The following is a 12,668-nucleotide window of genomic DNA, read 5'->3' on the forward strand; positions in this document are numbered from 1 at the left end:
GGAGGGCCTGTATGATGCACAGGTAGAAAGCTGGGCTGGACATGTTAAAACAGGACCATGGCACAGGGCTGAAGGGCTTGCTTGCCCAGGAGGGGAAGGGAGGCACCAAGAAGGTTGGACATCTGGGATACAGTGCTTTAACCTGTTTGGACCTGAGATGCTTGTAAGGCCTGCAAGTAGAGACCCACATTCTTGGACCATGTCTACCTTGTGCAAAGCTCAGGATGAGGCTCAGGGAATAGTTAGGATCGAAGTAGACTAGTCTGCCTGTCCTGCGTCTTACAGGCAGAAAAGGTAGAGACAGATCACATAGCCTGGATCACACTTGACTCATTGGAACTGCAAGAGTGGAGGTAGTGGGTGGTGGGCAGACTGAGGTACATTGAAGGGAGGACTGGGGAATATGGGAGCTGGAGAGGTGCAGGGTTGGAGACCGGATTTCAGTTGGCATCATCAAATTGGTAGTTTACAGGAAGTGTGTGGTGTGAAAATGCAGAACTCAGAAGTAGGAGGAAAAGCATGGAACCTGAAAATAAGCCAGTTGGAGGGAGCAGCAGGGTAGACCCAGAAAGCTCCGGAGAAGAGTGTAGCTGTCCAGAGAGGGTGAGGGGAACACTGACACCCATATGGGATTTGAGAGTGAAGGTTGTGGTGACCAGCAGGCACAAACGGGAGTGTAAAAGATTGAGGACAGAGAGTGCATGGGTAAGAAATTGAGTGGTGACTATAAATGATTTTCTTAAGTGCTAGTGAGGCCAATGAGGTGGCTTAGGCTGTAATCCCAGTACTTGGGAGGCTGAGGCAGTAGATAACTTGAAGTTATAGGCGAGTCTGGGCTTCATAGCGAGACCCTATGTCATGAGAACAGTTTGTATGCTTTTTAAAATGTATTTGCCTAGCTAAGAAAATCTCATGATGTTTTGCAGATGAAAAAAAAGATATTGACCATGAGACGGTGGTTGAAGAACAGATCATTGGAGAGAACTCGCCTCCTGACTATTCAGAATATATGACAGGAAAGAAACTCCCTCCCGGAGGAATACCTGGCATTGACCTCTCAGACCCTAAACAACTGGCAGAATTTGCTAGGTAAGTTAAAGGACTTTTGCTTTCTTTTCATTATAAAAAGTGCTGGAGACTTGACAGCTGTATTTTCTTGTGCCCAAGTCACAATGGAAGTTTGTCTTCTTTGTCTAGGGAAGCTTGTGAAAACAAAAGCAGTTTTATTCTTACAACTGTGTTATTAATTAAAGTGACTGCATTTTAGACCCTTGCAAGACAGTAAGTTGAGGCATTCCCTTAATTCCATAGCTGCCATTGCTTGTAAGTAAATAAAATTGCACAGTTTATTTTGAGATGCAGGTCTGTACGCCTCAGGCCTCTCTGCCTGTTTTTTTTGTTTGTTTATTTGTTTGTTTTGTTGTTTTGTTTTTTTGTACCCGGGATCGAACTCGGGTCCTTGCGCTTGCGAAGCAGGCCACCGAACCGCTGAACTAAATCCACGGCCCTCTGTTTGCCTTTTAAGTTTGGGAGTGTTGGCTGACCTGGGCTGGCAGGGGATGGGGTCCACCCTCAATTGCCCAGCTGGCCCTGGGAGTGGGGGTCTTGGTTAAACTCCTGCTGCTGGGTTGATTGAAGCTGGCAAGACTGGGAGAAGGCTGATTATGGCCAGGGCCCTGTGACTTCCTGGTGAGGAAGATCTGAATCCAGGATGGGTGTTTTGCCTAGAATAGGCTGGGCTCCTACAGGAGCCTTTGGCTATTTTTTTGTCCAATTTTCTTTACAGTACTGTTTGGCATTTATTAAAAGAACAGAAAGAAAAAAAACTCACAAAGATGTATAATTTTAAATAAAATGGATTTCATGAAATAAACTTGAACAAAAAGTCCCGTTCTTCTGAAAATGAGATTGGAAGAGCCTAGGAAATGAGTGCAGGGGTCCTGTGCCTATGTGAGGGGGTCGCCTTTTCAGTCTCTTGAGAAGCAGAACAGTTAGGAAAGAACTAGAGCAGCTTGGTTTCCTCTCCCTCTGAAAGAGAACCTCAGTTTCCAAGTTGTCTTTTGTTTTAAAGCACTCTGTTTTTTTGTTTTTTTGAGACAGGGTCTCACTACGTAGTTGAGACTGACCTGGAACTCACTATGTAGCACAGGCTGGTCTTAAACTCACAGGGATCCTACTGCAGTCAGCCTCCCCAGTACTGAGATTATAGGCGTGTGCCACCATGCCCAGTTTAAAGCACTCTTATCCCCTTCTCTCCAGTGAAACTGTAGCTAAGGGGAATAGATACATTATTTATTTTTTTGAGATAGGCTCCCACTGGTGCTGGGATTATAGGCCCACCACCATGCTGGGCTACATTAGTGTATTTCTTTTTTTGGTTCTTTGAGATAGGGTCTCACTATGTAGTGGAGACTGACCTGGAATCACTATGTAGCCCAGGCTGGTCTCGAACTCACAGCAATCCTCCTGCCTCAGCCTCTCAAGTGCTGGGATTTCAGGCGTGCACCACCATGCCCAGCAACATTAGTGTATTTCTGATATGTGATGTCTTAATGACCAGAAGGCTCTGCTTTTGTTAATGACACTATATGTCTGTCCTGGCTTTTATCGACATTCATATTTCAAAGACAATTAGTGGATGAGCTGAAGATTTAGCTCAGTGGCACTGCGCCTGCCTCATGATCCCTGTACCAAAGAAAAATTAGCAAAGAATTATGTTGATCCAATATTAAGTTATTAAGTACCCCTCCCCCAAAACACTCCAGATAAATGTTTAATCTGTAAGATACAAACTTAGCAGGGAGCTTGTAGTTTAGGTGAATATTGAGCTGGGTGTGGTGCAGATGTTTTTAGTATTGTTGTGTTTTCCTTTTTTTTTTCAGTTTGGTACTGGGGATTGAACTCGGGTCCTCGCTTGCAAGGCAGGCGGCGGAACTGCTGAGCTAAATCCCCGGCTGGTGTGTTTTCTTAAACGTTAGCTCAGACGTGCTCAGAATGTAGAATTTAGTAAGGATATGTGGACAGAGAGGAGTCAAAGTTTGAAGGGGTAGAGATGAGAAGAGGGTTCTACAGTGGGCCCGCATCCTATCCTAGCCCAGCACGGTGGAGAGCTCATTCTTACTGCACAGTCTTGCCTGGAACTAGGGTGTGTTAGGAAAATACTTGAAGTTTAGAATGGAAGCAGGTCTTAGAAGTTCATGAATGCTAGCCCAAAGTACATTGTCATATTTTTAGTAGGCAACGAGATAGTTGGGCCAGGCATGGTAGGAGCTACTTGGGAGGAGTCTGAGGCAGGAGGATCACAAATTCAAAGCCAGTCAGAGCCATTTAGCAAGACATTGTCTTACAAGAGTGAAAGGGATTAATGTTGTAACTCAGACTCAGTGTTAGAGCATTTATGTGCGTGAGGAGAAGGAGGTTGAGTAACAACACCATCATTACTGAGAGGGACTCACTTTGTTTTAGGCTGGATTGGTGTAGGAACAGCCAAGACAAGAACTAGAATTGCGGCAGTCGGACAATAAGGGAATAAATGTGTAGAGATTATAGGAGACAGCAATTTAGGAGCATGTTAACTGTATGAGGGGATGGGCTGGAAAGAAAAAAAGAGAAGAATTAAAATTGACATTTTCACTCCTTGAGCAACCAGAAAAGTTAGAAGGTTCAGGGCAAGCCTGGTGGTGCCCACCTGTAATCCCAGCACTTGAGAAGCTGGCCAGGAGGATTGCTGTGAATTCCAGGACAGCCTGAATTACAAATTGAGACCATCTCAAGAAAAAAAAAAAGGTTCTGGTTAGAGTTCAGGGTAGGCAGTATTTGGTTTTAGATCTTAGTGTGAAAGTGCTAGAAAACCTTAGGGAGGTCAGCATATAATCACGGAGAAACTGGTATGCATAGTCACAGGGAGCAGCAAGAGTAGGAGGCCACTGGGGGTAGGAGACATGGAGGAGTAAAATCTACCTTGCTTGTGCGTTGTGAAGTATTTCATGGGTGGCGGGGAGGCAAAGAAAGGCTGTGATGACCCAGGTCAGTGAGTGGTACAAATTCTTAGTTGTTGGTAATGCTTGACGTTTCTCACATTCCCTGAGAACCCAGACAGCTGATAGGCACTTGCTGCACCCGCCCTGGTCCTCTGACAAAAAGGTCAGCTCCTGTGGGTGCCTTAGGACTCTCTCATTACCTTCTCTGCAGGAGCCGGGTTTGATGGTGCACCCTGTAATCCCAGCACAGGGGAGGCTGAGGCAGGATGTTATCCAGAGCTGGCGCCCAGCCTGGGCTACATATCCAGGTCCTGTTAATAACAATTAAAATGTTATTTTGTGGCACTAGGGATTGAACACAAGGCCTTGCATATGCTAGGCAAGTGCTCTACCACTGAGTTACATCCCCAGCATATATACACGTGTGTGTGTGTGTGTGTGTGTGTGTGTGTGTGTGTGTGTGTGTGTGTGTGTGTTTTGTTTTGTTGTTTAGACATAGAACTTTGCTATACTGCCCAGACTGGCCTCGTGTACTTTATTCTCCCGCCTCAGCCTCCCAAGTAGCTGGGATTACAGGTGTGTGTCACAACACCTGGCTGGGTACATTGTTGAGGGTGCAGCACAGCAAAACGAGAATGAGTGTCAGGAGGAGGACTTGAGTGGAAAAGCCTGAGTGAAGCTGCCGTGAGAATTTCCTCAGGGAGTGGTGAGCGTGGCTCAGTGGTAGCTCGAAGGAAGAAGACTAAAGAATTGCTTCAGGAAAACAGACTTTCTTTAGTAATGGGTAGAATGAGTTAAGAAGCTTAGTGCTATGAAAAAGTCTTGTAAAAAAGATCAAGGCAGCCAGAAGCCTGAAGCCTCTGCACAGGGCTGCGGGTGCGGGCCTGGGCCTGAGGAGGTCTGCTGCCTACAGGTGCTGCGGTGGCCTTGGAGAGCCAGAAGATTGGTCCAGCACACTAAGCATTTGCATAATTGTAGTGAGAATGGAAATAGTGTTGCTTTTCTTTATAGTCGGCCAGCTAAAAGATTTCTTTGGGGCTGGGAACCTTGCTCACTGGTAGAGCACTTGCCTTAGCATAAGGCCTTGGATTGGGTCTCCAGCACCACCAAAAAGAAAAGATTTCATTTTGTGTCTAAAATGGGACAACATCCTGCTCATCACAACACTTGGTAAAAAGAAGGGTTTAGGGTTTGAGTACTGAGATAGATGGAAGACCGGACTCACTCCACCCCATTCTGCACGGCACCGTGTGAAGGTTATGTTAGCCTAGAAACCTCTGGTGGGACAGGTGGGCGGTGGAGAGAGAGTCGAGCATGGGGCCTGTCATGCTGGGTCTTCACGCTTTGAGAAGGTGTGTGACAGCTGAGTGGGGTTTCCTGGAGGCCCCAGCAGAGGTGACTGGAACTCTGAGGCTTTTGGGGCCAGCCTGTGTCTTCCTGAGACCCACAAAGCCTGTTCTGCCTACCCCTTCCTGCTGCTCTGCCCCCACTGTGTCGGTGTCCGGCCCTGCTGTGCTCCTCTTGGTGGAGTGGGGCTGCTTTCCCTGCCTCTGTCTTGGGGGATGCAGAGTGACAGGGTGGTCCCAAGTTCCTGTCACTGCCTCACTGTCCACCCTCAGATTTTTGTAAGGTTAATGTGAAGATGAAATGTGATCATGGAAATGAAAAGTCTTCAGTGTTGCACAAAGATGTACTGTCTACGTAATGCATAAAGGAGGGCGATGGTAGCCGTCACAGGAGAGGGTCCTGATCAGCATAGGTCCACATTGGTGGTGCCAGTCCCAGAGCTGCCTGAGCTGGTAGTGAGGGGAGGGAGAGGCACTTTCCCCTTGGAGAACCCGGCCTCCCTTGGGGACACAGTGCAAGCTAGCCAGGCTGTTGGCTTATGCAAAGCTCTGCTGAGATGGTGCCAGGAACTTCCTGCGAGCTGGAACTCTGGCACCCAGCTTGCCAGTTGGGATGCAGCTGCCACGGAGGGCTGTCTCTCTCTGTGCCTTTCGGTCTGATAGCTGAGCGGGTGGTTTTACTACCGAACGGATGCATACTGCACTAGCCAGTGTAACACGCTGTCAGTGGTCATAGTGGCTGTCGTTTCCCAGCTACTTATACATGCCATCTTTTATCCTCACAGCTCTATGAGTAGGGAGCACCACACCTGTTTACAGAGTAAGAAACCGAGGCTGAGGAGTTGCGTGGCTTGCTCAAGGTCGTGCAGCTAGTAGCAGGCAGCTCCATGTCACACATCCCATCCCGTCTCGCTCACTCGTGATGCCTGTGCTGTCGTCTTTGTTGTTCCGGGTGCCTGGTGGGAACTCATGCGAGTCCCTTCTGAGTAGTGGGGAGGGTGAGAGGTGGACCTAAGCAGTAGACTATGGTTTTGGTCTTTACTTAGAGGACACTTTCGGCCTAAGTGTCCCTTTCTTTGGGTAAATGACTGCTTTGGTAAGTGAAGGACATGTTCCCAGGAGCTTTAAGCGTGGCTGCCTTTAGGTCTCCTGTGAACTTCTTGGGTCCAAGGATATTTGTCCAGAGAAATACATTATCTTGTGGTTTTGTTTTGTTTTTTTTTTTTTTTTGTTTTTTTTTTTTTGCAGTAACGGAAACTGAACTCAGGACCTTGCACTTGTGAGGCAGGCACAGTGCCACTGAGCTAAATCCCCAGTCCTGAATTAGACTTTTTAAATATTGGCATACATTTTTTAAAATGATATTTTAAGGAAAGAATACCTTAACATATTCTTCCAGAATTGGACAAATTATACATAAGACTGCTTTTTGGGGGTGCATATTTGAAATTATTTTAAGTTTCTAGGAATAAATCTAAGAAAACATAGGGGAGGACCTTTCCTAAGTCAAATGTATTGAGATAATTCATATACAGTAAAATTCACCCTTTCCTGAGTGTGTACCACTCTACAAATTGGGGAAAACACAATTACGTGGTCATCAGGGTTCACACAACATTTAGGTGGAATTGTCAAAGAGTAAATGTGCTTTTCTGGGAAGATTGAAACCTAATGTTTAAAAATTATTACTTGAATGTAAGCCTTTCACAAGTCGTGTTTGTTTTGAGCCTGATCTCGCCTCCAGGTGGTGCAGTGACACCAGGCTTCTGGTTGTCCAGTCTGTGAGGTCTGTGAGCTTAGTCAGAGTGGGAGGATTCATCAGTGTTTAAGACAGCGAAGGCTGTCACAGAGCCCCATAAACAATGGGCCCTTAGTAAGCACTTGCTAAGGGGAAGAAAGGGTGTCTAAAAGTTGAGAAGGGAGAATGTACCGTGTTGAAAATGTTCCTGGAGAATTTAAAGCAGAAATATGTACAGGTTTTTGTTTGTTTTTTGTTTCGTTACTGAGGCTAGAACCCAGAGCCTTCAGTGAGTTAACGTCTGCAGCCCTTTTTACTTTCTGTTTTGACACACTAAGGTGCCCAGGTTGGACTTGAACCTCATGATCTTTTAGCTTTGGCTAAAAGAGTGCTGGGATTGCAGGCATGTGTCACCAGGCCCGGTTTCTATACAGTATTGAACAAACTCAAGGTTTTATAGTATAATGATCCCCAGGGTAAAAGAACAATACTGTCAGGGCCTTTGTTAACTGAAAGGTGACAAATAATTTTTGAATGATGGTAAATTAGCTATTGCTATTAAGGGGCCACTGGCTTAATTTATTAAATATGAACCCTCACGTGTGGGTATGGGGTGGCAGAGCTAGGAACAAAAAATAAGTCCATTGCAAAGATTTAAATGTTCTTAGTTTTTCTGGGAACTTGTTATTGTTTAGACCCCTCCCCCCACTAAACATGCTGAAGGGAGTATTTGGAGAGGAAGTGTTAATGAAGAGTGAAGGCTGGTTCAGTGGGCATGGCAGTGGGAGAGGTAGCCGATCTGCGAGCTGCCTGGACCATGTGTCCACGCGGGGCTTTCCAAGGCTGGGCACTTGTCACCTAGGTGAACTACCAAGTGCCAGCCAGAAGCAGGGCCGGATGTATAACTACTCTCCCTGTCCTACCAGCAGGAGCAGTAGGTAGAAGGGAGATGTCCAAGTATGCAGTGTGCCACCCATGTGCTAGCCCTCAGCGGTAACCATGCTGACGGTTTGCTGTACCCTTTGAGAGCCTTTTTTTTTTTTTTTTTTTTTTTTTAATAGAGTTGGCTAAGTTGCCTGGGCTGGCCCACAACTTTGATCCTCCTTCCTCAGCCTCTTGAGTAACGGGGATCACAGGCCTGCCTGACATTTTTTAGAACTATGTGGTACTTTCTGTATATAAAGAATAGTCTAGAAAGGACTGTACTAAGCACTTTTTAAAAATGATGTATTTTAAAGATCTTCATATCAGTATGAAGTGTGTGTGTGGCGTGTGCACAGTTGTATAGAGGTGTGTGTTTCGGAGACACTCCATGACCATTGCTCCCTCTTGTAGGGCACCTTTGTCATTTTGCAATAGCTGCTTTTGCGCTGCCTCCCACTAGGAGCCTGGGCAGTGGTTGTCTGGACAGTTGACCTTTATATTTTTTTAAGAGGGGTTAGAGGAAAGAACAGGTATTTGGATCCCACAGACCATTGTGCCAGCCTGCGCTGCACCAGCTTATTGGCTCTGTGCCATGGCGTCCTCATCTGTGAAGCCGGAAGAGCACCTCACACAGTCCTCGGCCCTCTCCTTCCGCAGCGCAGCGCAGCGGAAGGAGAGAGCTGTAGGGGCTGCATGACTTACGCCAGCTGAGTGTACCCACTCCTACAAATCTCTCTCTCTCCTCTCTTTTGTTTTGATAAGAATGAAGCCAAGAAAAATTAAAGAAGATGATGCTCCAAGAACAATAGCTTGCCCTCATAAAGTAAGTAATGCTAGGGGAGTGCTCATTAAGCTGCTAAAAAAGTTGTAGAGAGTTATGAGAAATTTGCGCTTTTATTTCCACAATTGAGATGAAGTGAGGAAGTATAATCTTTGGTTTCTAATTCAAGAGACTTGTTTCATTGTTCAGTAAAAGATGCCATAAAATACTCTATAAAGTGAGATTACTGTAGGGAGCTAGTGTTTCTCTTATTATATTTTAACCTGTGTTAGGACTGACTTTATTTTCTGGTCAATAACAAGTCTTAATTAGACACTGGGTGTGGTTCACCTATGGACCTTTATGAGAATGTGTAGAAATTTTGGCTAACATAAGCCAAGTAAAGACTTCACAGTTTTCTTACTCTGTTAATTATGTGTTACAAGAAGGGCACTTAATTGTTTTCAAATGTAGTTGAATTTTAAAATAAAAGGAAACCCTGGGAAGCACTTTAAGATATTGATTGGGGTCTGTTTTCAAACATAATTGGATCTAAAACAGAAAAATTGTCAAATAGGTGTGGAGAAAGAAACAAAGGTACACGAATTAAGAATGAAATAAAGAATTTCTAAAAACCAGCATCTGGAGAAGGATAAATCGAGTTACACAGAATTGCCCCTATAAAGCTAGGCGTTTTCAGGTTTGGGGCTTCCTTTTATGTGGAGATTTTGAAGTGAAAATGATCTCTATTGGGGCCATAGATAAATAAGCATTTGAAAACAGTTATGCCTTAAGTGCCTGTCATCTCTTTAGCTTCTCTGTATACTCCTTTTCCAAGTAAATTTTTTAAAATTCCATCTTGTCAATGGAAACGAACCTAGAGGTCAAGGTGAAAAGCTGGCTTCCCCTCCCTTGCCTGTGAAGCTGTCTGGTGGTGCCCTGTGCTGTCCCTCTGTCACGCTGTCTCACCATTTCCCATTCACTCCATCCTGGGCAACAACTGCAGAAGAAATTGTTGAGGACATGCTTCTCGGGCGCCACATCCATCTGCCTCCCCCGCCTTGGTATCGCTTTGCCTGCCTCTTCCTTTTCCTGGTGTCTCACAAAATAAATTTCTTCTGTAGTTGCCATTCCTTGGAGACCCTCTTGCTTCTTTCTCTGTCAAGAGGGGGAAAGAGGCAAAGAGAGAAGAGGGAACAGTAGGCGATGGAGAATGACAGCCCATTGTTGCAGCACAGAATATGGGGCCCACCAAAGGTAGTGGTGGACTACCGTCATTTTAACTCCGTTTATTTCTCAGTGCTTCTGTTACTTCATCTGGGGGACGTAGCTGGGCGAGGCGGCTGTGGTGTAGCTGGAAGCCGGGGTGCTGGGTTCTTCTCCCAGCTTGGCTACTGCTGGTAGTGTGACCTTGGGCAAGTCTACCTCAGGACTTCTCTAAGCCTCAGTTTCCTCATCTGTAAAACATGGGTTTGCATTAAATAAGGCCTTTCTCAGCTGTCTGTTCTTGTCCTAAGTAGTCTCATGTTCTGTAATGCTAGGTCAGGGTAAATCTGGGGCTGGGGAGGTGGGGTAGGTTGGCACCAGTATGTCAGTGAGGGCTGTTAAGTGGTTGAGTCCTTCTCCATTTGCAGTGGACCACTAAGCTGCTTTCTCTGTTTCAAGGGCTGCACAAAGATGTTCAGGGATAACTCTGCTATGAGAAAACATCTGCACACCCACGGCCCCAGAGTCCACGTCTGTGCAGAATGTGGCAAAGCTTTCGTTGAGAGTTCAAAGCTAAAGCGACACCAGCTGGTTCATACTGGAGAGAAGCCCTTTCAGGTAGGGTCTTCGCCCTGTCCTACCCTGTCCCGCACCAGGAGCCAGTGGCCAGTGTGCCCACGACGGCAGCAGGGCTGGCCGGGCCACTTGCTCCCCGCACACAGTCCAGGCAGTGGGGTACAGATGTGAGTGTTGACACATGCTATGGCAGCAGGGAAGAGGGATTTCAGGAGAGGCCTGCACCGCAATTTCGGGTGCATTCATGGGTGGGGGGGCATTGATTTGATTTTTTTCGTAGTAAATAGCACACTGAATTACTAATTCACCAAGAGCTCTACAAGTTTATTGTATGAGAAAAATAGAGGTAGGCTGGGATGTAGCTCAGTAGTGCCTGGCCTGCCTGGCAAGCACAAGGGTCCTGAGTGGGATCCCCGGTACAGGGTGGGGTGGAGAGTGTGAGAGGTAATATTTTGTCTTGTTTTTTGATTCCTATAAATAGTGAACCAACTAGCAGAGCAACTAGTAAATCTAATATCCTTTAGACAGTTGACACCAGAAAACTTGCTCATGATTTGTATTGGACTGTTGGGACTATTTACAGAGTACACGGCCTTAACTGCCAGGATGCTTCTCCTGTTCTGCAGGCTTTCTGTTGGGGTGTTTGTCGGATTCGTGAGGGGTGCCTGGGGCTTTAGGGCTTGCCTGGCACATACAATTAGAGCTCTGCTCAGGAATTCTAGAGGGAGTGCAGACAGGAGTCAGGTTTACTGATGCGAGCAGGCTATATGTGTCACCAGAGCCGCTGGCCGGGGCACTGTAGGTTGCTGAGTGGGCTGACGTCTGGTCTTTCCTCGACAGTGCACATTCGAAGGCTGCGGGAAACGCTTTTCACTGGACTTCAATTTGCGCACACATGTGCGAATCCATACTGGAGACAGGCCCTATGTGTGCCCCTTCGATGGCTGTAATAAGAAGTTTGCTCAGTCAACTAACCTGAAATCTCACATCTTAACACACGCAAAGGCCAAAAACAACCAGTGAAAAGAAGAGAGAAGACCCTTCTCAGCCACGGGAAGCATCTTCCAGGAGTGGGATTGGGAATAAATATGCCTCTCCTTTGTATATTATTTCTAGGAAGAATTTTAAAAATGAATCCTACACACCTAAGGGACTTGTTTTGATAAAGTAGTAAAAATTTAAAAAGAAACTTTAATAAGATGACATTGCTAAGATGCTCTATCTTGCTCTGTAATCTCGTTTCAAAAACACCGTGTTTTTGTAAAGTGTGGTCCCAGCAGGAGGACAATTCATGAACTTCGCATCAAAAGACAATTCTTTATACAACAGTGCTAAAAATGGGACTTCTTTTCACATTCTTATAAATATGAAGCTCACCTGTTGCTTACAATTTTTTTAATTTTGTATTTTCCAAGTGTGCATATTGTACACTTTTTGGGGATATGCTTAGTAATGCAATGTGTGATTTTTCTGGAGGTTGATAACTTTGCTTGCAGTAGATTTTCTTTAAAAGAATGGGCAGTTACATGCATACTTCAAAAGTATTTTCCTGTACAAAAAAAAAAAAGTTATATAGGTTTTGTTTGCTATCTTGATTTTGGTTGTATTCTTTGATGTTAACACATTTTGTATAATTGTATCGTATAGCTGTATTGAATCATGTAGTATCAAATATTAGATGTGATTTAATAGTGTTAATCAATTTAAACCCATTTTAGTCACTTTTTTTTCCCAAAAAATACTGCCAGATGCTGATGTTCAGTGTAATTTCTTTGCCTGTTCAGTTACAGAAAGTGGTGCTCAGTTGTAGAATGTATTGTACCTTTTAACACCTGATGTGTACATCCCATGTGACAGAAAGGGCAACAATAAAATAGCAATCCTAAAGAAAGAGTATGGCAGAAAAAGATCTGTAAGCACAGTCTTATTTTCATTTGTTGTCCAGAATACTTAAATTCTTGAGCCTCCCAGAAATTGGAAGCTAAATAAAGCAACTCAAGTCTCCTTCATTTTGCACTCAATTACAGTGGCTTGTGGTTAAACTGGTGAATGGACACTTGAATTCTCCCTACACTCACTGGCTTCTGCCAGGGTAGGCAGCAGGCACCCACTACCTCAGTACCCAAGCCGGGCTGCGG

At 45.3% G+C, this 12,668-nt stretch overlaps 1 protein-coding gene across 1 annotated transcript; it reads left to right on the forward strand.

Annotated features, from left to right (window-relative positions):
- Window positions 1–701: 701 nt before the first annotated feature.
- On the forward strand, window positions 702–12,390 carry Yy1 (YY1 transcription factor). The gene is made up of 5 exons (XM_033766739.1): window positions 702–705; window positions 927–1,089; window positions 8,751–8,811; window positions 10,414–10,572; window positions 11,371–12,390. The coding sequence occupies exons 1-5, from the start codon at window positions 702–704 to the stop codon at window positions 11,551–11,553; spliced, it is 570 nt and encodes a 189-aa protein (XP_033622630.1). The 3' UTR covers window positions 11,554–12,390.
- The last annotated feature ends 278 nt before the right edge of the window (window positions 12,391–12,668 follow it).

Source organism: Fukomys damarensis, unplaced genomic scaffold (genome assembly GCF_012274545.1).
Source record: "Fukomys damarensis isolate Sample0158 unplaced genomic scaffold, DMR_v1.0_HiC HiC_scaffold_21, whole genome shotgun sequence".
In the NCBI taxonomy this organism is placed as follows: domain Eukaryota; kingdom Metazoa; phylum Chordata; class Mammalia; order Rodentia; family Bathyergidae; genus Fukomys; species Fukomys damarensis.